The 26,142-nt window shown below is 36.8% G+C and overlaps 3 protein-coding genes across 3 annotated transcripts; 2 read left to right on the top strand and 1 right to left on the bottom strand.

Annotated features, from left to right (window-relative positions):
* Positions 1 to 16,310: 16,310 nt before the first annotated feature.
* Positions 16,311 to 17,150, bottom strand: LOC115624266. The gene is made up of 3 exons (XM_030518890.1): positions 16,761 to 17,150; positions 16,567 to 16,689; positions 16,311 to 16,509 (listed from the first exon to the last, which is right to left on the bottom strand). Exons 1-3 carry the CDS (start codon positions 17,093 to 17,095, stop codon positions 16,383 to 16,385), a joined length of 585 nt encoding a protein of 194 aa, XP_030374750.1. The 5' UTR covers positions 17,096 to 17,150; the 3' UTR covers positions 16,311 to 16,382.
* An 840-nt stretch (positions 17,151 to 17,990) lies between these two features.
* On the top strand, positions 17,991 to 18,881 carry LOC115624269. Its single transcript, XM_030518895.1, has 3 exons — positions 17,991 to 18,376; positions 18,452 to 18,574; positions 18,633 to 18,881. The coding sequence occupies exons 1-3, from the start codon at positions 18,036 to 18,038 to the stop codon at positions 18,763 to 18,765; spliced, it is 597 nt and encodes a 198-aa protein (XP_030374755.1). The 5' UTR covers positions 17,991 to 18,035; the 3' UTR covers positions 18,766 to 18,881.
* A 2,087-nt stretch (positions 18,882 to 20,968) lies between these two features.
* On the top strand, positions 20,969 to 24,705 carry LOC115623477 (serine protease 7). The gene is made up of 5 exons (XM_030517845.1): positions 20,969 to 21,239; positions 22,066 to 22,464; positions 22,567 to 22,675; positions 23,478 to 23,764; positions 24,341 to 24,705. The coding sequence occupies exons 1-5, from the start codon at positions 21,170 to 21,172 to the stop codon at positions 24,643 to 24,645; spliced, it is 1,170 nt and encodes a 389-aa protein (XP_030373705.1). The 5' UTR covers positions 20,969 to 21,169; the 3' UTR covers positions 24,646 to 24,705.
* Positions 24,706 to 26,142: the final 1,437 nt, after the last annotated feature.

Below are 26,142 nucleotides of genomic sequence, written 5' to 3'. Positions count from 1 at the left end.
AAAACATTTTACGCGTTCTATAGAAGGAATAATGACCTTTGACGAAATGACCACACTAATGATAGAAATAGAAGCGATACTAAATTCAAGACCATTAACTCCGCTGTCAGAAGATCCAAATGATCTTCAGGTTCTAACCCCAGGGCATTTTATATTGGGAGAGTCTTTTTCTACAATAGTAGACTCAGTAGACAGTAAAAGTTATAAAGGGTTGCGAGACCACTGGAAGGCAGTTCAAGAAAACAAAGAACAGTTTTGGAAAAGGTGGTCGTTAGAATATCTGTCCGAATTGCAAAAGCGTTACAAGTGGGATAAAGTAATGCCAAATTTAAAACCGGGAACCCTTGTATTATTAAAGGAAGAAAATCTGGCCCAAATGCATTGGAAGAGGGGCAGGGTCACAAAGACCATTGTAGGTAAAGATGGCCTTTGTAGAATGGTAGAAGTAAGGACAAGCAATGGAATATCGCTGAGGTCGGTGCACAATGTTTGTCCTTTTCCTGCCGAAGACGAGGATAACTCGTCAACTGCGGTAGTTACAACCGCAATACAAACAAGTAACCCAAATAAAATACAAAATAGTTATGAAAATGAACAGTATAAACCCAAGCCTGTAAAGTTAAAAAATAAGAATGTAATTTTATATATTTTAACATTTTTGTCGATATTTAACAATGTTAAGAGTCAAAAAATAGAATATTTAGAAAATAAGGCAGGGATATTTTTTGAGAACGTTGGCGACGTGGGATTAACGCGGACATCATGGAATATAATTATTCACGCAAATCTGGATGAGTATTGGGCATTTAAGCATCGAATAGAAGCATCTTGGTCCGTATTACTACATCTTAAGGAGAAGATTCAAAAAGACACAACTCTAGACTCAACGATGAAGCTGTTAGAAAACAAATTCAATAGGCTAGAACAAAATAATGACATTATTGTTCAAAATCAGAGGAGCAAGAAAGAACGACAACCTCGAGCGCCGCTCAGTTTCATGGGCAACATTTTCCACGCCGTATTTGGATTAATGGATGAAGACCATGCGGACGTATTGCTCAACAAAATCAACCAGAGCAGAGACAACGAGGAGTATCTCCGGGACCTAATTCGTAACCAGTCATCAGTGCAGGATTCTACAATAACCATTATGCGGAAACAGAATGAAGTCATTTGGGACAATTTCAAAGTTATTAACAACACGATGTATACGTTGTCAAGTGCTATAAATAAGAAACTAGACAACGATAACATTCTTTCCGCATTAGAAAGCTTTTCAATTGGAATGGATGCCTTCGAAGAGTTGCAGCGGGACATCATCGCAGTAGTCTGGAACACTAAGGGGAATTTTCTGGGGAGCTTGATGCCGTTGAAGCAATTTGAGCAGCAGATTCAAGTCATGGCTCTAAATATGCCTGAGGGCGTCCAATTACCAGATACGGATCCCGTCGAGCTGGGTAAAATTGCAAAAATAACGACGAGGGCTACAAGTACCTCACTGTTATTTAACATAAGAATCCCATTAATAAATCACAATAAAATGAGAGCTTATGTAATCTATCCATATCCCACATTACACGATGGAAAATTCGTCAGTATTCAGCCCGAATTTACTCAAATACTCGTCGATGACAACTCAGCCAGTTTCTATGGACTAACAGAAGGAAATCTGAATTACTGCCAAAAGATGGAAAGGCTGCTATTATGTCCGCAAATCCACCCAATATACAACGTTAACGCTGCTACAAATTGCGACATATTACTTTTACAAAAAACAAAAACGCTACCGCCGACCTGCCAGGTAAACGTGATGAACCCGCGAAATTATTGGGCTCAACTTCACAAGGCTAACTCCTGGATATTTTCACTGCCAAATAAAATAACAGCGGAAATGCATTGCAAGGAAAATATCACAAGCCTCACCATATTTGGTCAAGGGATCCTTCAACTTAATACAGGATGCTTCCTACAAACTGAAGAAGCCAACTTGTGGGCATACGAGGATACTACTATGGATGTTAACTTCCGTCTACCAACAGTAAATCTGTCCAGCCATTTGCCTGAAATAAGCCATATGCAGATAGAGGGTGAAATCAAAACATATAAGGTACGCGATATCCCAAGGATCAAAACAATCTTCGATTTCCCGATTCATCTCGATACGCATCAAATGGCACTTTACGGTATCAGCATCACCTCCTGGATTGTCGGATTTTGTCTCATCGTGGCGATCGTTATCATCTTTAAAAAGATGTGTCAACTTTCTACCCAATTTCTACCCGTAACATTTGCCTTACCACGTTTATCCTAAAAACTAAGAAAATATATGTAATCGTGTATAATTAAAATTAACCTTAAGAAACAATACTAGTTGAAAGGGAGTCCTTTCAAGGTGGGGAGCATGTTCAATTCTAACGAAATCCTAAGTAAATGTAAATTAATTGATAAGCTAGATTTGCTCTGTCTAGACCACAAATGGTACATTATCATATTGTTATAGATAAAACCTCGATAAACAGACATGCTCTCTTATACAGATAATAATGAGTTCGGCCTTAGATGCCGAACATAACACCAACATTTTCGTAGCTGGCAGGCGCCAGCTTAATAGATAAGGATGTGTAAGTACACAAATCATTAGCTCAGGCTCGCCACCGCGCTGGATGAGCATGCTGCGGCTGGCTAACATGAGCTACCTGATAAAGTACGCACACATGGTAGAAGATAAGGAATCGATGATAGTATGTAGGCGATAGCATAAGAACTAGGATAAGAATTTATATATAAATAAAGCAGTCGAGCTATCGACGTTGTTCATTCATCCACAAAACTTTGTCGCGTATTATTATCCTCCCACCAATCCTGCTCCGCTCAATACAATGATTGTTATAACAATTGATTTTTCAATTACATTTCCATATGCAATCATGGATGCGATTTTCAATGCAACTATTTTTCATAAAACTTTATTATTATTTAATAACATATTTGTTGTGGCTTGAAATATAAATAGCTTCCAAGTTGTGGGACTCTGATGCTAAGACAATTTGGTCTCATAATATTGATTTGAGGCTTTAAATCATGTAATGTAAAATTGTAGAGCAATATTTCTGGTTTTCCTCCACAGTTTCAATTTATAGTACTTATATAGGAAAGTTGCATTTACTCTTAATTCCTTAAAACCAGCTTAAATTTTATATTGAAATGTATGTAAGCCTTTTGCTATTCATATCATGGATCAATAAGGTTGCCTTTTAAGCTATTTTGTCCACATTGCTTTGCAGCCCTGTTTTGTGTGGAATGGACTTATGCATGCAATTTCCGTTTAGTTCTTGCACATTTTTGTCGATACCAAGCCATGCTCATTTATTGAACAGTCAGCTTGATCTCCTGACTGCTTTGTCCTGCTATAGTCCAGTACTATTATTACAGTTTTATTGTCTCGTTGCAGCACAAGTTTTGTCTCGCCTGCTGCTTGCAATTTATCGCGCCCGCCTTGACAACATGTTCGCAGGCATTTTTATCATTTCCGCATTTAAATGGTTTCCGCTTGAGCTGCAGGCAAACTCAGAAGTGGCTTTCTGCCTTATTGGGCTCCTCGACCAACTGGCCGACTAAGTATTGTGTGAGTGAGTGTGTGGCTGTGTGAGTGATGGAACTCAAATGGGCTAGAAATGTGCCCCAATGTTGCCAGCTGCGAGCAAGCTATATATACATATTTACTTACTACTTATATGTATATATTGTATGTGTGTATTTCTCTATAAACTCGTATACATGTACATACATAGTGTACTCTTGCTACATGTGTTCACTAGCTTCGGTCCAAATGAATTGTTTAGGTTTAATTTATTGGAGTGGACTGTGATGCAGACTCGCTCTGTATGCTATGCGCTTCATTGCACTGACAGAAAACACAGAACCAAGGGAAGAAGCAGAGATTACGGGTCAAAGTTGAAATTTGAACATGCAATACGAAGAGAAACTCACACACGATAGATTTCAGATTGAGCATAATAGGTTTGAAGTGCAACTTAAAATAGAGATTATTTCACTTCAGCCTTAATATGTATGTGAATAAAATAAATATATAAATATATATATAAAAAACCAGGTTCGCCTAATAATGTGAGGAAAGGAGTATCAAAAATATATAAAATTGGAATTCTTTACAAAGCCTTGAGGTCATTTGTTTTACAATTAATTTGTATTTATATATTTTTTTGAACATTTCTTTGTTTTATTAATTTTAAAAAAGTGCCATTAACCAAGCATCCCAAAAAACTAGCCGTGTAATATTGCAAAATATAAAAAATAGAAAAGAAACGCATGTCGTAAAAAAATTACAATGCTCATATTGTGTCCTCCACTGCTGGCCGCTGTTCCTATTTTCTCCTTCCTTTCATACTGTTGCTGTTGCTGTCCGCTCAGCATTGGGAAAAACAAACCTTGCCCAGCAAGTCTAGTTAAGGGTCAGTAATAAATCTCAGCAGCTTGTGCTGTAACTTAAATTAAATGCTGAAAATCGGGTGGGCATTGGGCAGACAGACCAAAAAAAGATGCCGGACGCGCTTGGTCGATCCGAACCGAGCGCGGAATGAGTGGCCAAGAAAAAAATTCAGCCAACTACACTCAGTTGAAATATGCGATGGAAAGCGGACAACGGGCAAGAAAAGTGCAGTGAAACGTGAGCAGACAAAAAAGTCGAAAAATTAAATAGAGTTTTCAAAACAAGCGGCTAAATATGCTGCAATTGCTTTTGGCCACCACGAACACACACGTATAAACACAATACGAGAAACACGCACAAACGAGATTGCGCCATGCAAATGAGAGTTGTGCAGTCTGTTTAGACTAGGTGAACTAAGTCTTATACTTTTTAGGTACTAATCAAATGATACCACAAGTTTTCATCTAGATAAAAAGGAGGGAATGTTCATAAGATGATATTAATCGTCCTAAGTTACTTTTTAAGTAAGTCGATTAAATAAAGTCACAGAAGAAAATGTAAATAGTATAGCTTCCAATTATTTATATAGATTGTGTAGAGCTTAAGTACAAAATGATAAAGTTCATACATTGCTATCAATACTTCAGTAAATTAAAAAGAATTCGGACTCAATTTGAAGCTAATATTGAATAATTTACTCTAATTACTTGTCCATAAAATGGAAAGAATAAAGCTGCAGCCATTAAGAAAATGTCAATTATTAAAAATATGAAAAGAAATGAATATATTTATAAAAAAGATTTATTATTTAAAGAGCCCTTATTCAGACCAATACTTTCGGATAACTATTTGATGATTTCGTTTTTAAGATTCAATTCAATAAATAAAATAATGCGTTTCCATCAGACGACTAGTAGATCCTGGCAGTAGCTCCTGAACCTAGATCTGTGAACAAGTTCCATATAAATCCACACAGATCGGACCGTAAAATTTCGCACATTTGTTAAAGCACACATGTGTAAAAGTCAGAGGCAAACTGCAAACTGAAAACTGTTGCCTACTTTTTAGCGCAGTCAAATTTATGGCAACTGCCATTTTCGTGTTCTGGTCTTTTTTCTTGTGTGACCAGCAAAAGGAACAGCACGAAATAAATGGCGGTGAAAAAAAGGAATGCGAGAGAATCGAGATTCGCACGAATGTGGCCAACAAACACATGTGAATTGTGTGAGGACGCATATAAAATAGCAGAGACTGGACAAGCGAAACATTTACAAATGTTTGCATTAAAAAGCCGCAACCATAATTCTGGACAGTTAAATGTATAAATATATTGTTGCTCAAGCTAGCGTGACTAACGGAAGGGTTGCCAAAATTAATTTTGATGACCATCAAATTGCAATGGGCAACAGTTTGTGAAAGGTCAGCCCAAGGGCGGGTGCGCACAATAAATAATATCGAACGTTGAATTATGACTTATTGGCTCATCAATTTTCCCCTTTCACATTTTTGTACCATGTTGGGCCTTTAGCATCAGACACATATTTCAATAAATTTTATTTTTGCAGTTTTTTCAGATATTGTACAGTATAAATGGTAGGGTTTCGAATGTTAAGCTGCTTATATATTTAATTTGTTATTGCGCACATTTATTTTCATTTAGATTTCGAGATAATAGTGCATCAAATAGTTGAATGGTCAAAGCATTTTACTAAAGGAAGTTTACTTTTTTACTTAAATAAATGGCTAGAAAAAAATTCAAATTCAAAAAACTCAATTGAAATTCTATATTTCAATTCTATATTCAACACAATTTAAAAGCTTGTTAAAGACAATCAGTTTTTAACTATAATGTATTCATAAGCTTAAAAATAAGAGTCATCCTTCAGGAAAAGTAATTTAACGCACCCCAAATGGCTTGGACATTCCATTTATTCAAATTTCATGCGCCGTCCTTTCTGGAAGGTCAAACATTAGCCATGATATTTCAAATTTAGCCATGCTCGCAACTAATTTGAATAAATTGGCACGCATTGGCAAAGTTTGTTGTCCATTCGGCTGCCACAAGTAATCAGACTCAAGTCCATATGGTGCATATTTCTTTGTAATATTCCGTAATCGATCAATAAGCCACTGAAATGAAAATGCCAACTCATCAACAATAAGTACCAGCAGACATCCATCCTGCTTGTAACATAAAAATATTCGTATGAATGTACATTACCATAACTTTGTTGTAAAACTAAGTTGTCCCGAAATGAGGATAACAAAAATTTCAGAAACCAATCAAAATTTTTGCAAACTGCATTAACGTTGAACGATTTTGTTGCTGCAACGGCAACTTTTGGACGCATAAACTTCATATTAGTTTTGGTTGGAGCTACGCAAAACTATAAAATTGAAATTATGGCGCTTGGCAGACTAATGAACAGCAATAAAAATAGATATAAGGGACCCCAGCGATGCTGCTTATATTCCCTTTTATTTTATCTTATCTTTTTTTTACACTACACCCAGACAAAGTTTTTGCACACACCTGAACGACTTTGATGTGCTCACGGAGCATCGGCAAGGGTGTAAGGAGAGGAAAGAAAAACTTACGGGGCGTTGACGTTAGTTGCTGAAAAACTGTAAAACTATGTCAATGCATTTAAGCCGACTATGCAAAAAATTGGTAACTGTACAGTAGAGGATGCCAAAGCTGAAGCCATAGATAGAAAAGTTAATGTTAATTACATACGTATATACATTTTCAATTTCAATGCCATCAATATTTATGTTGCTGTTTTTGTCAAGGTATCAAATATTTCCCATGTAGTGAACAGAAAATTAATAGTTCAATTCTTTAAATTCTTTTAATACATTTGTAAATAAAATTCAAATTCCAAAAGGAATGTGTAATTACGCACTAAATTCTTTGTAATATTTGTGTATAAATCAAATAAAGTGCATTCAGATATTTGTGAAATATTTGTAAGTCAATTTAAAACCTTAAATGAAAACTAGCTAACAGACATTGAATACCAAAGAAATTGTTGAAATATTACCCTTTTGACTTAACCTTTTAATTAATTTAATTAAATGGAAAAACGGGTTTTAAAAATGTCTTAGTTTGCTAATGTCTACTCACTAATAATCACAAAAAAGGCTAATACAATTCTGTGGACAGTTCTAAAACTAAAAAGTACCGTGGGTTTTCAATTCCTTCAACTTGAAGCTAACAAGTGACGAAAGGCCCCAATTCTCTTTTTCCAAACACTGGCCATTCCAACAGCCTCTACTGTACAAACGTGCATGGCTAGCCTGCCTGGCTGGTTGGCTGGCTGGATGGCTGGCTGGCTGGTTCGCTGGCTGACTTGGTTATCAATTTTACGCTTCAAATCAGCCAAAGGAAATGCGCGCATATGCGAAACTTGTTTAAGCCAAAATACACACACCGAATCTTCTTAAAGTGCCAACATTACGTATACGCAATGTATGCTACGAAAAAGAACATAAATTCATAGCCTCCTCTTGTGCGCTCCGCAAACTGCCTGCCGGTGCCCAGCTACGCATACTGACTTATAAAACCCGAAGCCCAAGTCACTTCGGGTGCTCAGCTTCGGCTGCTGGAGCTTTTCGCTCTTTACCGAATTCGAAGAGTGGCGGTTTCTCTTCGGTGTGTGAGCAGTGTGGAATGATATTGCTTGCGCCGCCAGCAAGAGACAGCAATATCATGCCGCTCGCTCGCACCTCGAAATGCCGGAAGCTGCAGCGGCGGCAGTGGCGGCCAAAAGCGTCGAGTGCCACTTGTGACGCTTTGCCATAACAAATGTTTGTAAAGCATGGCGCCAACTTTGGCTTTGTCTGTGTGTAGGCTTGTGTGTGGGTCTGTTTGTCAGCTTCGGCGTCCGTGTGTGTATGTGTGTTTATGTGTGTACGACATTAAATATTGTCGTTGTTGTTCCTCTTGTTGGTGTAGTTGCCTCCTGCTGCTGTCGCCTTTACCAATTGTTGTTTGTTTAGCGTGTGCCTGCAACAAGCAGTTAGTGTGCCAAAGCCGGCGACATTGCACACCAAGCGCCATAAGATTTGGGACAAAATTGTGCGGAACGTAATGTTCCACATACACCCACGCCAGAGAGCTGGCAAAAGATAAATCGCATAGCTAAGTCCTATACAAATATTTTGATACAACAACAATGTTTGCCAAATAATCATTAAAAATATTAGAGGCGGATTATATCAAACATTTCTAGTGCTGAGACTTAGAGGCACTACATTCAAGAACTACTAAGGCGTTCATCTTGTTTGCTGATTGAAGGGAAAATAATTTTAAATTATTGTTTTCGCTCAAGTTATTTTTAAGCAAATATATTCAAGGTACCATGGGGTTCATATGATTATAAACATTTTAATAAAAAATAGTATTGAGGTAAAGTGTGGCTACAATTTATTGTAATATTTATTTCAAAATAATTTCTTCTTTTAAGAAAATAATTTCTTTCATTAATATTATTATTTAAATTTCTACAATTGTATGTTTGTGAGCTGCCTAAGACCTACTAGAAACTAACTTAAATTAATATTAAGGGGCAAAGAAGTTATTCTTTAATGTCAACTAAAATACATAATAATATTTAATATTTTTAATAAGAAACAAAGCGACAGTGTCGTTTAATTACTTTCCTTCATTGTCAACGTACTTATGGCAGCTAGTGTAAGTGTAAGTTGTTAAGCGCTTTTTGTTTATGTTTTTACAGTTGTTGTTGTCTTTGGGAATTTGTGCCGAAAATGAAAAGGTACTGCGACAGTGAAATGCATTTCAAGTCTAAGTGTGGGACACACAGTTGCACATTGTTGCAATTGCAGTTGGAGAAAGTAAATACAAAAACGCAGGCACACACACGCACATGCACACCCACACCCACGCATACACACACAACAAAGACAAAGCTGTGTGCTAAATGTGCCACGTCTGGGTTTGCTTGGTTGGTAGTGTCCTCCCATCCTGGCTTGGCATGGCCTGACCTGGCCTGTGCTGTGCTGTGCTGGAATGGAAACACGTTTGAGCATTTAAGTGCAAAAATTGGGTTAATGGGTTTTTAGTTGCCCTTTTCATTTAAACTTGACTTGCAAATTGTTTGTTTGTTTGTTTGTTTCTATGTTTGTTTGTTAGCCAGTTTTGTTATTGCTGGTAATTTGTAGCTGATGCATTTGTGTGCTTTCATAAGCTGGTGGGTGTGTACCAACAAAACGTTAATCAAATTATTGCGTATAAATGCATGAGGGTCTTGCAAGCAATAAAATGCATAAATAAGAAAAACGCCCAGCTTTGTAGTTGCTGGGGGAGATACGAGTATTTAAGCCTGGCACAAACTGGTCGTTAAATCGTAGAACAATACCACATTGTATCACAAATAGTTTCAACCATGAATGTCTGCTAATAGTAAGTATTTTAACGAATTTACACTACCCACTTCCAGATCTTGAAAATGTCGAGCAGCTCCTCCAGAGAGTTCATGTAGCATCTCTGAGTATATTACTCAGCTCTCACTTGACAAGCGTCAACGGCGCACTTAGCATTCCCTGGGTGGACCAGCAGATTAGCTGAATAAATAATTGCTGTGGGCAGAACCAACCACCTGGCACTCAGCGAATGGTACAAAAGCTGAAGCAAGGAAACACTGAGCCACAGCTCTAGTGGCACAATTCTCTCCGATATAAATCATTGAATTTTATTTATTTATGATTTATTAAGTTGTATATAAATGGCATAATGTTCTTTTGTATGTGCTTTAAAGAACAACTTCGTAAATGAAAGTTGAATTAAATAAATGTCTGCACAATTGAATCTTCATTTTACTGTGCTGCTTTTTTAATTGAGTGAGCATTTTAACACATACTTGCATATTTTTTCTTTATGGTTGATATTTCTGGTATACTGGTATTTGCTGGTTTCACCAGTAAGGAGGAATTAAGCCAATTGTCTTATTCAACAAAAAATAGTTTTCAATGGATTTACTTTAACGAAACCCAAATACGCTTCATACAGTTCAATAATAATAATTATTAGGTTAGATTATTGCGATAGCCGGGGGTATATCCCTGACTTATTTACGCCTAAATTTGGAGCACTCTGAAGCCGCTCGGAGATATCCATTGGATTCTCAACAGATTTGGAATGAAGTTACCTACGAAAAATCGATGTCTAGTTCTTCGTAAGTCCACCGAAAAGATAGATCATTGTTTCCTCTTCCTCGTCATCCCAGTCGAAGGTCGACATTTCACATTTAAGTTGCGACAAATACTAAGTAGTTCCTAACTAATAGCTTACAGCTGGCCATCGGTATTCCAATACTATCAGTATCCGGAAAAGGGCTCTACAGTTATCCTTTGTATCCCTATGGTCTGAAGCCCATAGACACGTAGACTGTGAACTGTGTTGTCAACACTTGAAGAGATCTGTGACACGAAATTTTAATATTATTTATTATTACTTTTTCCAAATTAAACACTAAAAAATACGTTAACTACAAGCGCATGACACTTTCAAACTATCATGGTACCTCTATAACTTATTCTGGCCTTGGGGTAGCATTAAATTTATTCTATTTCTCAAATTCTATATGTGCTATCAAGACTTACCAATCACATTTAAGTTGCCTTTCAATGAGCTCGAGTTTCGTTTTGTTCCCCATTTTTCGAAAGTTTCCAAACTAGCTGTGAAAACTATTCTCTTGTGCCCAATTAATAATTTAAATTGACTGGCGCATAATCAGATATTCCACAAATTCCCAGAATTTTTTGCACTCTTAGCTACCAGCATTGAACGAGTTTCCAATTAACAGCACTTCAACTTTTTACCAAAAGGCACACATTTTAGTGCTGAACATGACAGAAACAATGTTTAAATTAACAAAGCTGCCTTAAATTTATGCCTCAATTACTGGAAACAATGCAAACGTGGCCAAAGTGCAAAGGTCTGCGCATGCAATTCAGATGCATAAATGGCGCGTGTAAACAAAAAATGTAAATTAGCAAAATGAAAGAGCCAGAAAGTAGGATGAAAGATCAGACAGTGGAGAGTACGGAACCGCTTTAATTTCAAATTGACCAACGTATCCAACCGACAGTGCCAACAGCACACTACAAATAAAAATAAAAATAAAAATAAAAGGAATCAGAATTAATGAACTAAAAAGAGCTACGAAAAAATAAAAGAGATGCAAATCAGCCACAACGGAAATTCATGGACGAGCAAAGCAAGCTGCATATGAGAGCTGTAGCCATGGCCCCAAATACTTGTTCAATTACGAAAATTTGTGTGGCAGCAGCAGCAGCATTTCAAACAATTTTGGCACACGAGTGCAAACAAAACGTTACTCGGCAGACAAACAACAAAACGTACCACGGTACGTATAATTTATATAAAACATAATTTTTAACTGCAATGTAAAATTTAATTACTATGTGTGCGTGTGTGTGTATGTGTGCGTATGTAAAGCATGTTCTGGAAAGGTTGTTGTGCTCCACACAAACAATTAAAAATGCCCGTAACTGCATTGCAGGTAAATAAGTTCAATTGCCCACATTGGATTCGCTGTGTTTCAGCTTGTAAATACTCGCACATGCAAATAAACACAAGTAGGTACGTGTGTGCGCATCTGCACTGGTTTGTGTGTATGTGGGCCATTGAATTAAATAACAATTAGCTGCGAACCAAGTTGTGTGAATGCTTCTCGGTCATGTTAATTAGTTAAGCGTGTAAATGGAAAATTGAAATTTCCGCCATTATTATTGCAAGAAAATGCACAAGTAACATAACCTTTTTATAGTTTTGAAGCTTAAATACGTTAAATATTGTGCTAAATATAAATAGTCTATGACAACTTTGATGCACTTTTATTCAATATGCAATAATATATGTTTAGTTTGCTCCATAGGTCATTATATTTAAGAAAACTACCCATTCTCCCTGTTCCAATACAAATCATGAGCAATATTCGTCCATCCTTGCCATGGCTAATTCAACAAATGCTTCATAGTGACTTGCTTGACAATTTGCTGAAGAGAGCCCTATGTACCGGACGCAGGAAAAGATTGTGTCATTTTTCATAAGCAAAGTATTCACTGGGAAATTTTTCGTATATTTTCATTCGAAGGTAATAATATTTATCATAACAATCAACTACTGATATTAGACTCTTTATCTTCTATACAAGCGCCTGCCAAGAAAGGCCTAATCTTATTTCTATATATCCAATATATTAAGCATAATTTTAAACAAAATTACTTTTTATAAGCTTTAAAGTTAGTTGTTACTCTTACTCTGAAAATGACGTCCATTAAAATGAAAATTACAACTAATTTGTCTGCAAAATTAAAATGTACAATTTATTCACAAATGAAGGGTAACTTAAATAATTGGCTCTTTGCTTAATGCGTACTGCTTACTAATTCACCTTCCATATTTCAAATTTAAATTTGTAGGACTTTCAGTATGCTTTTATCCATTTTGTTCGGAGTAGGATACTTATTTATAAAAGGTGTTGTAATTCTTCGCTTTCCAAACAATAAGTAACAAGAAAGATAGTCGGCAAATGTTGTTTTAAATAGTATTGATGTAAGTTTTCGGGGAGCAATGCTTCGCCGAGCAATGCGATAAATGCTAAACTGAATTTACTGTTGCATTTAAAGGGCAGCCAAGCAAAACCAAAGCCAACCATCCACAGCGATCACTGAAATTAGCACTCTAGGAAGGATAAGAGCACGCAATCAAATGTATCCATTTCAAATGCACAACACTTGAGCGTAAATCAAAGCCATAGCCGACACACCTATCTCTGGGAAAACACAAACATACCCACTTATGCATGTACGAGTATGTCCAATCAAGAAACAAGCAATTTGATGTGGTTCGTAATTTCAATTTATATGCGGAAAGTTCTTAAACGCAACCAAGTTCTCATTTACACTCCCCTTCTTCGGCTCTTAAAGCGAGCCAAAAACGCAAGTTGACAGCCACTTGAGAACCACAACTTGACTTGTCTGGCTTGCATCAGTAATGGTGAAGGAAAGCAAGTGGACTGTGCTGCAATTGATGGATGCAATTTAAAAGTGCAAGTGGACACCTAAAGACTCTCTCTCCCTGGCAATGAACTGCAGAAAATACTTGAGCGTAAGGCACAGCGTGGACCGCAGATAAATAGACTTTAAAGGAGGCATCAAGTGCGGCAGCAGGTGCTGCTCAGCGAAGCGTTCAAAAACGGGTTCAACTTTTCCCCAACTATTTAGTACGTGCCGTGAACTCGGAACAGAGCAACAAATTATCCCTAATGCCAGCCATCAGCTTTAAGAGCTGCTGTAATTTCATCATTATGTGCGCCAACTTATGTCGGAACAGCTGAAAAGAGAGATGCGAGCTTTGCAGCAGCAGCCGGCGCTTTGTTAAATTTGCTAGAAGCATAATTTTCAACAAGTTGTGCTTGGAATTTCCGGTGTCATGCTGGAAAACCCATGGGCTAAGCAGGAAAATTACTAAACAATGCACCAAAAGAAAAAACTCGAAAGGAAAAAATGGACAGGCAGGCAAATGAACAAATAGCAACAGAAATACCAACACCAGCACCAAAACCAACAACAAATGCGACAGGGGCGAGCCATGCAAGTATGAAAATGGCCAAAGTGCTGACCTAAGCCAACAAAACAAAAAACGTTGCAAACAACAGCAAAAAATTACACAAAAAAAGGCCAACGAGCCAAGTCAGAGACAAAAGCATTGCTAAGCAAAATGAGCAGCTCAGCACCAAAAACAAGAGAGACTGCCGACTTAATACCCTCAACGAATGTTTTCATATGCTATAAATGTTTAATAAACGTAAAAATATAACAAAATACGAAGCCAAAATGTGAGTTCTAAAGAAAATCGAGACAATATATACATAAAAAAATACATTGCAAAATAAAAAAGAAGACGTAGACGTTTCGGTTAAAAAACCGAAATCTCCCAACGCAACTGGCATTGTAGATGTCCCATACAAAAACCCATGATATTTCTGAGAAACTACTAGCTTATAAAAAATGACAAAATCTCTTTTTAATACTCATTTGAAGCTAGATATCCAAATATATTGGCAGATTTCTGTTCAATGCTAGCTAGAACTAAAGGAAATAGGTGTTTAAGGAACATTATAAAAATAAGATAAGCTTACCTTCTATATAAAGTTATTTCTGATAATACTATTTTAATTCAATAGATTTAAAAGCATAAGGTTATGTTCATTTAGCTATTATTTATTTATTTATGAATAAACTTTATCCTTGTGTTACAAGTACCAGATTACTTTTAAGTTATTACGCTAGTCATTACATATTTATTTCTAATTTAATTCAGTTTAATTGAATTTAATTACAAATTTAATTGAGTTTTATTTGTTTTATTTTTAATTAGAAACTCTGATGAAGGTAGAGTCTATTTTGAATTATTTAAAAATGTTATACAACATCGCTAGTTTTGTTGTTATTTTTATTTTGCACAAATTATGTGCTTTAGTATAAAGATAAGCCGCATTGAAAATATAACTACATATCAGAAATTAAACTACAGTTAGAGTTCGATATAATCCACATAGGTAAAGATAAAATACAATTTTATTTTTTAATATTTTTTATTATGAATTTAACATATACTCACATTACATACATAGTTTCACAAAGTTTTATCTAAATAAATATAGATGATAATAATCGAGGTTATAAAATATATTTACAACTGCGAGTACTATGTACAATCTAGATGTGATTTTATTTATTTATTTTGATACTTCTTTAAATTTGTTCAATATTTTTGTAAGTAATAAAAAAGTGGTATAAATATATTATTTAAAAAAATTATATAATTAACATAAATGTTTCGATTGGAAACTGCAATTAATTCATTACAAAAGAAATATCTCTTTTTCGTGGGGAAAAGCATTTATGGACCATTAGTTGTATGATCAACAACTCCATTAGTCGTGTCACAATTTAACGATTAGTGTAACCTCTAAACTCATAAACGACTGATTTAAGAGAAATCGCATGTACATGATTCAATTGGCATTCCAGCTTTATCTGAATGTTTATAGTTTAAAGCTTAATTTGAACAGTTTCTTTTTTTTTATTAATTTCAAGTAATAATGTTCGAAACGAAACACTCGTACACACGCACGTTGATTAGTTTGGGATTTAAGGCTGCATTTTACTGACCTCCACACCACATTTTACAGTGCTAATGACCCACTTTTTCAGACTTTGAAACGACAATCAACTGCTGTATAACTAGATTCAATTTAAATCAAACCCATAAAGCATGGATATGGGATTAAAATTGATGCAATGATATGTAATAATTCAATATTTGTTTTTTTGATATTCAGGCTCTCGAGACCTGGTATCGCAGACAAATTCCATTTCCTTTTGACATACGAGTACACAACTGGGCTGCCAGAGTGGTGGGGGAGTCAATAAAACGCACTCGAATGCACGCATACCATGACCAGCTAGATATACGCCATGAGTTACGACATATGTTGAAAACTGTTGGACGTTTATTGAGCAACTGATGCAGCACCAACGACGAGCGAGGACAATGAGCGCAGTAGGGGAGGGACGAACAACAGAACCGACAACGGCATGTGGCAGTCTGGGCAAAGTCAAAGCCGTAAACAAATAACCAACTCAACTGAAGTTGATGTAAAACACTGCGTATGAGTGATGTCCCATGGACACACACAACAACTACAATGACAAGAACTGGGCTGGCAATGCAAGGACAAACTTCTGCTGATATCCTGAGTGAGCGTGTGTGTCTGTGTAATTGAGATAGTAATCAGACCGTTCCTTTTCTAATTGCCAACTTTTTTTTATTTTTACATTGCTTTGCAAAGCTATACATGCATTATGATATTTTCTTTTAGCTTCCCATTATTTTGCCCAGACGTTCCTTCTCCTTCTTGGTCAGCTTGTAGAAATATTTGCTCGTGGTATTAAGCTCCGTTAAGTTATGGTAAGGCGGCCAGAAAGTGGTGTAAGAGATGATGCTGCGCAAATAGATTGGATATTAATGAGGAAAATATACAAATATACTCAGTACTCACCGGACAAAATGACAGGCCTCTCCGGCCGAAATCTGATAATTGATTAACTCATCGATTTCATGCCGAAATTGCTTCTCATATTTACGGCAAGTTCCGTTATAGCGGTCAAGACATACTATATCACTATAGAAATAAAGGTAAAAATGCTTAAAGGTTTCAGATGTATACTCGCATGAATAGAAGCCGCCACTTACAATGGTATTTTGAATTTGCTGTAGCTCGGTTGGAGACTAGCAGCATCGTTTGTGTCATCCGGAAGGTATTTATCTTGCTCAACATTCAAAATACGCGTTTCTCTGTTGTAGGTGTCATTTTTAGAGGTCCTGCGGAACAATAGATCCTCCTTGCTGCGGCTGAAAAATTGGCTATTCTGGCGGTTTGGGTCCACATTAGGAATCCCAAATACTACTTTAGTTATTGTGGACTTTCGTGGGTGTTCGGTTATCCGTTCGCGTATTGAACTAACCCGTCTTGACACAATACTTCTAAGCGACTCCCGCCGCTCTATTACACTTTCACTTTCCTCCATTTCATTTATCGTAGTATTTCGTTTGTTTTTGTGTAGTTCGTGTAATGCTTTAGCCTAATTTATGTTTGATTATGAGTTTCTGGGTACCTACGATGCTTTATAGATATAATGTCGATAGTCCAACTTTGATTTCGTCTTTTCTTAGAGTCGTCCCAAAATTTCTTCGTACGACGCAATAAGAAGTTCAAAATTAATGCGCTTGAAAAGGAGGATGTAGAGAAGGTTCTCGAACTTAAAACAGCAGCTGAAAAAATGTTGAACCATTATTATAGACTCCATGTAAGGGCTAGAAAAAATGTATGGTTTTGAAGTACCTTCAGGTTTCGAGGATATCACTGAAAGGCTCTTAATGCCTGTTAGCAACCTCAGAGCTATGGCTTTCCTAGACTAAACTAATCCATCCCGGGGCTTACATATTTTTTAAAGGCGTTGAACTAATACGCTTTATTCCAGCAATTTGAGGTCAGAAGGTTTTCGTATGATTTAGTAATTTTTTTTTTTTGTAAATTTTGGCTTCCTATTTCATAGATGTTGGCAGAATGTCTCGATCACATATACATATTTGTTCCTCCTAGAGAATATAAGGCATCAGTTTACGGGTATCAGCTTAAATTGTAAGCTTCACTCCAGTACTGCGTTTCGGTTCCGGTCCGTTTACATTACTAGTTAAAGCTACAATTATATTACTGGTACGGGCTTTACTTGCGATTCCTATACTGCTTCATATTTGATCTCTATTGCTCTCACATTTAATCTGCTCGTTAGAAAGCACCCCATTGTTTTTACTCAAAAACAAGGTGTAGTCATGATTTACTTGTACACATTTACACATTAATACAAAAAGTGGACAAAAATAAAAATAATAAAATAAAAACAAATACAAAAAAAACCCAGAAACCTTCAAAAAAAAACCCAAAAATAGAATAAAATCCTTGCCAAGATGAGTGTGAGCTTAAATCCACCCAATGCCGACTTGGAAACTTTCTCGTTGCGCTCGCATGACTCGAATATTTCGAGACGCAACAGCAAGTTTGAAAGGCGCAGTTCGCAGTTTATGAGTCAGAGACAAATAAAATACTCTATTCCGCCGGATCATGTCGACACGCGATCCTTTGCATCAATGTATAAGCGCAATTCAACGGACTATCAATTCGTTAAGGATTCATATCTGCTTCACGAAGGAGAGAAAGTGTTTTGGGAATCATTTCCAAAATATGTGCACAACGATAGTAGAGATATTCCAGATGTTTTTCCCGACTACGCGAAATTTGTGCTTCCCTTGTGAGTATATCATATTAAATACTATAATACTATCTCCCAATCAAACCAATGATTTGCAATTCATGATCTAATCAGGCACATTTACTGTCGTATGCGCTATTCGGATTCGCAAAAGAAATATGAGGCGCAGTTTCAAAAGGAAATCGAACTGTTGACCGAAAGTCAACCAACAGCCAGTGATGCATTTGGCTTTGTGCGGTTAGTTTTCCATTCATTAGTTTTGTTAAAGTTCATTTTTGCAGTGTCCTTTTCACAGCATTATGTCCTACACGACGCTGTGGCCCCCCTTGCATACCAAGGCTGAAGTAAACTGGTCGAGCTCAAATATTTGCCAACTGACGCCTAAAGAGAAGAGCCGGTATCATAAAATAATGAAATGGAATCTTTGAAGTTGCAGCAGCAATTCAGAGGATTGAGGAGCAACGGAAAAAAAAACTACACACATCACTTACTTATATACTAATAATAAAAAAAAGAAAGAATAAACTATTCAATCGGAATAGCAGTATAAGCATTTTATTTGTGTCTACAAGTAAATCTACAAATATGTGGATATTCGAAATATTTATTGTTTATTTCCTTTGTAAGTAATAAGAATGAGAATTTATAGCTGTGTTCCGTCAGTTTTTAGAACAACCTATATAGTAACGTTTTCAAATTTAAGAAGATGAAGGGTAGGAAAATAATGAAATAAACACAGAAAACGTGTTTTGATTAAATTGCCACACTAAGCAACAACAAACAAGAAAGGAATGCTAAAGTCGAGCAGGCTCAACTCTTAAATACCCTGTACCACCCCACAAAAAAGTAATTAAATTAATTAATTAATTAAATTAAATTAATTAACTAAATTAATTTAATTAATTAACTAAATATTAACTAATTAAATATAAAATATTCCATGCATGCATACATACATTTACATTTACATCAGAATCGTGCCTTATGCGTGTTTGTGTACTTGCACATATGTATGTATGTGTGCATTGGGCCTGGTTATATGGCTATAACTTTCTTTCCGATCATTTTATCATAATGAAACTTGGTATACGGATATATAATTACTAACCTAATGTGACTACCAAATTTTAGCTCAAAATTCCAAGAATTACGGGAGTTATAGAAAATCAGTAATAGGGGGGGAGTGGGGGGGCAGATCAGAAAAAATTAACAAACTCGTCCTTTCTCGGTCTCAGGAGAATCTGTATACCAAGTTTGGTTATTCTAGCTCTTATACTTTCGGAGATCCTTGCGTTCATACAGACAGACAGACAGACGGACAGACGGACAGACGGACAGACAGACGGACAGACGGACATGGCTATATCGACTCGGCTTGTCATGCTGATCAAGAATATATATACTTTGTGGGGTCTACCAAGCCTCCTTCTGTGTGTTCCATGTGCACTCGCACAAAACTAATATACCCTTGTACCCTTTGGGTACAGGGTATAAAAAGGCAAGCAGTTAGCTTCAATTTTTATTCAAATAGAGGAGAAACGATACAATATAATGCATACGTTTTTAAAATATCCCATAAGTTGTTTGTTTAGGACTTCTGATGCAACCTAAATCAACAAAACCAAGAGAATTAAAATCGAACGAGTGTAGAATTTTTTTTGACAATAAGAAAACCAATACCATTTGACACCAAATTATATCAGATTTCAATGATATCATGCAAGCCCGTTTTTTGTAAACAGATAAGATATGGATTTATGGTTTCGGTCATGCTTTGAAGCGTAGGTTAATATTTTAATATGAGATAAGACCAGTCAGCCCAACTGAACTAAAAGTAATGTCAACGAAACTAATAAGCGATTCAAAAGGTCACTCGTTAAAATTAGGCAAATAATATTTGTTAAAAGGACGGTTTATAAAGCACATATTGACCCTTTAATTGATAACTTTTACGATCGATCTTGTTTTAGACAGAAAAAGAGTCAGTTCCCATAATTGCGGGAAGTTAATTACAAAACTCTTTTGGATTCCGAGCTTTTGTCGTATTATCTTATAACATATGCACGTGTATATGAGGATTTGGATCGCAAATGGTCTAAAATGAAATATAGCTGTAGTAGGTGTTTATAGAAAACATTTTCTTGAATCTAAAGGCATACATTTTTAAACTGGTGATAATTAATTATATCGCTTTTAAGAAGGAAATATTTCAAATAAAAATGTCTCCTACAAAATCTAGTTTTTTTTTTTGGATTTAACGCGTAAAGGGGTGAACATACTTACACTCATTTTAATTGTAGAAAAATAGTAATCCACTTATATCGGAAATTAACGACTAATTTATCGTACAGACATCATTCGCATGAAGAGACCGCGAGACTCAATCAGAGCTTAAAAGCTTTCATCGTCGTATACGATTTGAACTCAAGCTCATCTTTACAGCTCTCTTCAGCGCTCACTTTTAAGAACCGGCCTAATTGCTGCTCAGCAGAAATACACCGCACCAGCTCAACGACAACTAAAGACGTTCAGTCTATTTATCAGTTTCGAATCTGGTCTTTCGAGCATTAAGCATTTACTTAAGCGCTGCGATCGACGGCACTGCGATCAGTTCTAAGCTGGCGAGCGAGCGGCTAACAACGTCGGCCAGTACTTTATGGGAGTCACGTATCTGAGTGTATAATCCGCGTATATTCGAGGTCGAAACGCCCAGTGTGCACAATCGAAAGTGAAAGACCAAGAATTAATCAATAACAATACGACAAAGTGTAAAGACTGTGGGAAAAACCGCACTCGCGATTTACATTAATCGACTGCAAATAAACAACGACAATGAAGTCGAAAGCAGTGGGAATTCTCATCGTTTGCAGTCTCCTGCAGCTCGCAGTGCACGCACAGCAAAGTTAGTAATTAACATTCTCGCTCACAGTAGCCACAACAACAGCAGCAACAGCAGCAACAGCAACAACAACATCAAACTGATTCATGAACTTGAACCTATTGACGTTTCAAGCTGCGCTATCAAACAGAAATGACGGCAACGAACGTAATCAACGCCAATAGCCGCCGGCTGGTATCTCTTGTTGTGGTTTACATGCCGCTCATCTGACTTTCGCTCCTCATGCGCGGCCCTCAGTATTGTCATTTCCACAATTTGGCAATTTAGCAGCGCGAGTGGAAGTGACGTGCTTCGGGGCGCTTTTAGGAACCACACAGAAGTGCCTGACCAAGAAATGATTCATTTGGGTTTTATTCTGCTGTGATTTTGGAATTTTCTGACAAGTTGCTGTCAAGTGAGCAGCCTAATGAAGGCCATAAACAAAGCACCGATTATTCAAACTAAATTGTCATATGAATGTGTAACTTTCAGATTATATTTCTCGAAATATATAATCAAATACAAATAAATCACTTTCTACTACATTTTATAAAACCTATCTACATTTATAGAGCGGGTAGCTAAATAAAGTCAGATGCCATGCATAGAAACTGTTCGGCACTGCACATTACTTAAACCATTACAACAACAGAGAATTATACGGTCATAATACAGTTAGTCTCTATTGCAAATTTGAATGATTCAAGCTGATCCACAATGTTTATACTATTTCATAAAATGTATATATCTAATAGCAACTTTTAGCACAGGACCTTCCCGTAATAAGCTTTGACAATTAGAAAAGCGAAATGAATTAAAAAAAAGTTATCCCTTCTCTTCCATTTTATAGGATGCCGTAACCCCAATCAAAATTTCGGCTACTGCATATCGATCTATGATTGTCCCAGTCTCATCGAGGTCCTTCAACGCATTTCACTTACAAGTAGTGATCGAAGCTTTCTGCTTGAATCTCAATGCTCAAATGGATTTGGACGTCAGCCTTATGTCTGCTGCACAGCCGATCAGAGCTATGCGGGTCGCATAAGCACGCCCCCACCAGTAACGCCCACACAAACAGCGCCCACCCAAGCGCCCAGACCCACAACACTTACACGCGGCAATGGGCTAGGAAATGTGTTGCCTTCTCCACCAAATTGCGGGCCCGATTCATTTTCGGATAAAATCTACAATGGCAACGATACGGCTATAGATGAATATACATGGATGGTCCTATTGGAATATGTGGATAGTAAGTGCAGAGTGAATTAAGATAATTATTTCTTGTCTGCCTAATACAGCACAGGCAGGTTTTCTCTGATGCAGCTTAATTTATTTAGTTCCACATTTATAGAGACTGGTCGACGTGTGCTTAATTGTGGAGGCAGCCTAATCAATAGCCGATATGTATTGACTGCCGCCCATTGTGTGGTTGGACCTATTGAAACCGAAGTGGGTCGCCTGTAAGTACACAAAGCAATTCAACTTTCCCGCCTTAAAGGCAGCAGAGAACCTTTAGGTAATAACTAGATAGATAACTATGTTAATTATTCTAAAAATGCATGCTAGAGCAGTTTGATTGTGAAAATCCAGACCGAGATAGTTACACAAAATGAAAGAGCGAGAGAGAGGGAGAGATGAAATCTCAATATCTAGAGCCCACTATTATTCCAATTTGTAGCTAATTCAATTAGTAGAGAACAATGCATAAAGCAATTAGCTGGTAGCATATGAAAGCGTATTTCAACATTCTCGTGTATTTGATTCAACAAGTTAGTAATGCACGAAAATAAAATATATATACTATCTATCTCTACTACATACTACCTATCCATATTGCTATCCACACATTTATATATTTATCTCTAAAAAATAGATAGTATTTTTAATTGTAACAATATCAAATTTAAAAGCTCACCATAAGTTCAGTTTTTAGAACGCCTAAATAAAACAGCTCTGTACGGAATGCAATTATTTAATTACGTGGAATTGGAAAAGAGAGCATTTATTTATCTCCGATCCTGACTATTTTATGTTATCTACAAATTTTGCTTCCACTTATCTAAGCCGATAATGATGAATTTCAAAATCTCACAATGAAATACAATTTGAGTTTGTCAATTTTAAAACTATTCAACATTTTTTTTTATAAAATATTAAACATTTGTAAAAAAAAGTCCGGTCTAATTAAACTCTGACTTGTTAAAGCATTTTTCTGTTTATTATTAAATAATAATCTTTGATACCATATATTTTTGATAACAGGACCACAGTTCGCTTGGGAGAGTACGACATCAGCAAAGATGTGGACTGTGTGCGAGGTGATTGTAACAAACCCATTATAGAACTGGGCATTGAACGGGCCATACCGCATCCGGAGTTCGATGCTGCGAGTGCTAGTCGTCACCATGATATTGCTCTGATACGTTTGGATGCCGATGTGGAACTCAGTCCTTATATACAGCCCGTGTGCCTGCCCCTGGCGAGCACACGGCAAGCAATAAATGCTGGAGAGACTCTGACTGTTAGCGGCTGGGGCCGGACATTATTAGGTGAGTCCCTAGAATGGATCCTAAGAATAGTCTAGCTCACAAAATAGTTTGGTTATTTCAAGTTAATTAACTTAGAAAATAACTGATTTTGGTTTGAGGAAGAGATCTAATCGGACTAATATATTGCATATTTAAATAAATGGATTTTATTTAAACCTATATTCTGAACATAAATCAAGCCGTTAGATTAAATAATTCAACTGCTTGCATTAGCAATAGATCTAAACAAGTATCAGGCACAGAAAATCCATAAATTCATTTATAAACATTATATCTAAAAAATATTTACCGTAACCAAAAATCTCAACATTTTCTACAGACTTAAGAATATGAAATATATATACAAACCCTTACAATTGATAAAAAGCTGATCCGATCAAGTAATTATCTTGTTTTTCAAATCCGGTTCATTCGACTTCCTTAGACAAAGTGGCCAACTAGTTCTCACCATCCACTTCTTAAAACCGAATAACTCGGTTGTTGTTTTTCTTCTTGGAACTGAAGACATCAATATAATAACTATCTAGGATTGAACTGAATTATATGCTCTTATTAATACTTCATTTCTCCTTGTAGCGCGACAGAGCAACATTAAGCAGCATCTGAATCTTCCAGTCACAGATCACGACCAGTGCGCTCAGAAGTTCTCCTCGAGACGCATTCAGTTGCTCGATTCGCAGCTGTGTGCTGGTGGCGAATTCGCACGCGATAGCTGCGATGGGGACTCTGGTGGTCCGCTGATGCGTCGTGGCACCTCGAAGAACTGGTATCTGGAAGGCATTGTTTCGTTTGGCAATCGCTGTGGGCTGGAAGGCTGGCCAGGTGTGTACACGCGCGTGGCCGATTATATAGAATGGATTCAGGCGAACCTACAACCCTGAAGTTGAACGCTTTGTTCAAATTAAGTTTTAATTAAAGCCAAGTCGAGTGTTACACTTAAATATGTAGTTTGTATAGAATGCGGTGTGTTGGAGTATATGTAGTGTGCGAGCATTTTGCACATTTCAATTAACTTGCATTGAATGCGAGATTTTATCGCATCAGCAGCTGCCACGCTGCGTATACGTAATGCGCTTAGCTCGTGCTGTCGTCGTTTGCGGTAATTAAAATGGTAGCATCCTTGAAGTAACTTGCAACTGGCATTTACCATCTTATGCTGCCCCTCCCCCTACAACGCCTCTACGCCTGCTCACCAGCTTTTCTCTCCATTCAGCTCGCCGGCACTTTGAACAATTTTCTATGCAATTTGGCAATGATTTTCTATTATGCACATTTTGCGCCAAACGCTTGGGGGGTCCGAGCAACGCCTCCCACGTCCAGCAGCTAAGTAAATTGTTTGTTAGCGCGTAGACAATGCTTCGCTCATTATTTTTGCATAAAAAGGTTAATGGTGCCTTCAAGAACTCACCGGCAAAATAATGAATGGCAAGGTGAGGCTTTATTTAACAGTGTGTGTGTGTGTGTGTACGTGTCTTCCCTTTTGTGATTGAGTCGCAGTTGTTGGCCAGCCTCCGGCTATTGAATTTGCAAATGCAGCACGGAAAGTGCAAGAAGCCAAGTGGGGGAAAAAGGGCTGCCTTTTCTCATGGTACTTATGGCAGTCTTATTGTAGCTGACCATTTCAATGGAGCGGCAGAAAGTAAGTAAGCATAACAGATTGTGTTTTAGCTTAGTAATTAAATTATATTGTTTTCTTTTGAAATGCAACCGACAGCTAAACGAAAAAGATTTACCTTTAAGTCCAGCAAAAATAGCTGAACCATTAGGCAAACCATTAGGTATTCTTTCTACAAATTAAATTCACAACTAGTTGCAATTTGAATGCTCTGGCGAATGAAACAAGCCAATTGAAAGTAAAAAGTCAAAGCTGGCAGCTTAATAGATCAAAGACAATATGCATATTAAACCAATTATTTACTTTCTTCCCAGTGTGCTGAATTTATTTTAAGCTATGGTTGGGCACTTAAAAAAATGTGTAGAGTAGATGGCAGTTTATACTATTTTAAGACTGCCCTAGCCATGTCGAACGTTTAGACTGAGCTCGCTTAGACTGAGCTGGTGTGGTTGCCTGAAAATAAAGCATTATGTGGAAATAAAAAGTGGAAAGTATGACGAAGTTATCTATGGATCTTGTATAGAAACTGACTGGTGCGACACAATAAACGACTAATGTAAATTTACACGATGTTGTCAGATGGCAGATCGCTATCTACCTCAACAGTCTGATCAATTTCTTGTAACGATTACTTTAGAATCGTTTAATGGTGTCGTGTTCAAAAACCAAACCAAGAGCCATTGAAATATATACCAATATTTATAAATGGTCGCATGATCACTTTTTTTACCGTCCGCTTAAAATGGTGTTATTTGCACAATTT

This window comes from Scaptodrosophila lebanonensis, unplaced genomic scaffold (assembly GCF_003285725.1).
Source record: "Scaptodrosophila lebanonensis strain 11010-0011.00,11010-0021.00 unplaced genomic scaffold, SlebRS2 tig00000053-arrow-pilon, whole genome shotgun sequence".
Classification (NCBI taxonomy): domain Eukaryota; kingdom Metazoa; phylum Arthropoda; class Insecta; order Diptera; family Drosophilidae; genus Scaptodrosophila; species Scaptodrosophila lebanonensis.
The sequence above is the reverse complement of the archived record's forward strand: the minus strand, read 5'-3'. Positions and strand labels throughout refer to the sequence as shown.

Bases quoted from the DNA above. Each gene is read 5' to 3' on its own strand.
- LOC115623477 (XM_030517845.1), top strand. From the start codon at position 21,170: ATGAAGTCGAAAGCAGTGGGAATTCTCATCGTTTGCAGTCTCCTGCAG. The intron at 21,240-22,065 runs GTTAGTAATTAA...TCCATTTTATAG, and splicing joins CGCAGTGCACGCACAGCAAA to GATGCCGTAACCCCAATCAA. The intron at 23,765-24,340 runs GTGAGTCCCTAG...TTCTCCTTGTAG, and splicing joins CTGGGGCCGGACATTATTAG to CGCGACAGAGCAACATTAAG.
- LOC115624266 (XM_030518890.1), bottom strand. From the start codon at position 17,095: ATGGAGGAAAGTGAAAGTGTAATAGAGCGGCGGGAGTCGCTTAGAAGT. The intron at 16,690-16,760 runs GTAAGTGGCGGC...TTATTTCTATAG, and splicing joins AGCAAATTCAAAATACCATT to TGATATAGTATGTCTTGACC. The intron at 16,510-16,566 runs GTGAGTACTGAG...CTATTTGCGCAG, and splicing joins GAGGCCTGTCATTTTGTCCG to CATCATCTCTTACACCACTT.
- LOC115624269 (XM_030518895.1), top strand. From the start codon at position 18,036: ATGAGTGTGAGCTTAAATCCACCCAATGCCGACTTGGAAACTTTCTCG. The intron at 18,377-18,451 runs GTGAGTATATCA...TGATCTAATCAG, and splicing joins GCGAAATTTGTGCTTCCCTT to GCACATTTACTGTCGTATGC. The intron at 18,575-18,632 runs GTTAGTTTTCCA...TCCTTTTCACAG, and splicing joins GATGCATTTGGCTTTGTGCG to CATTATGTCCTACACGACGC.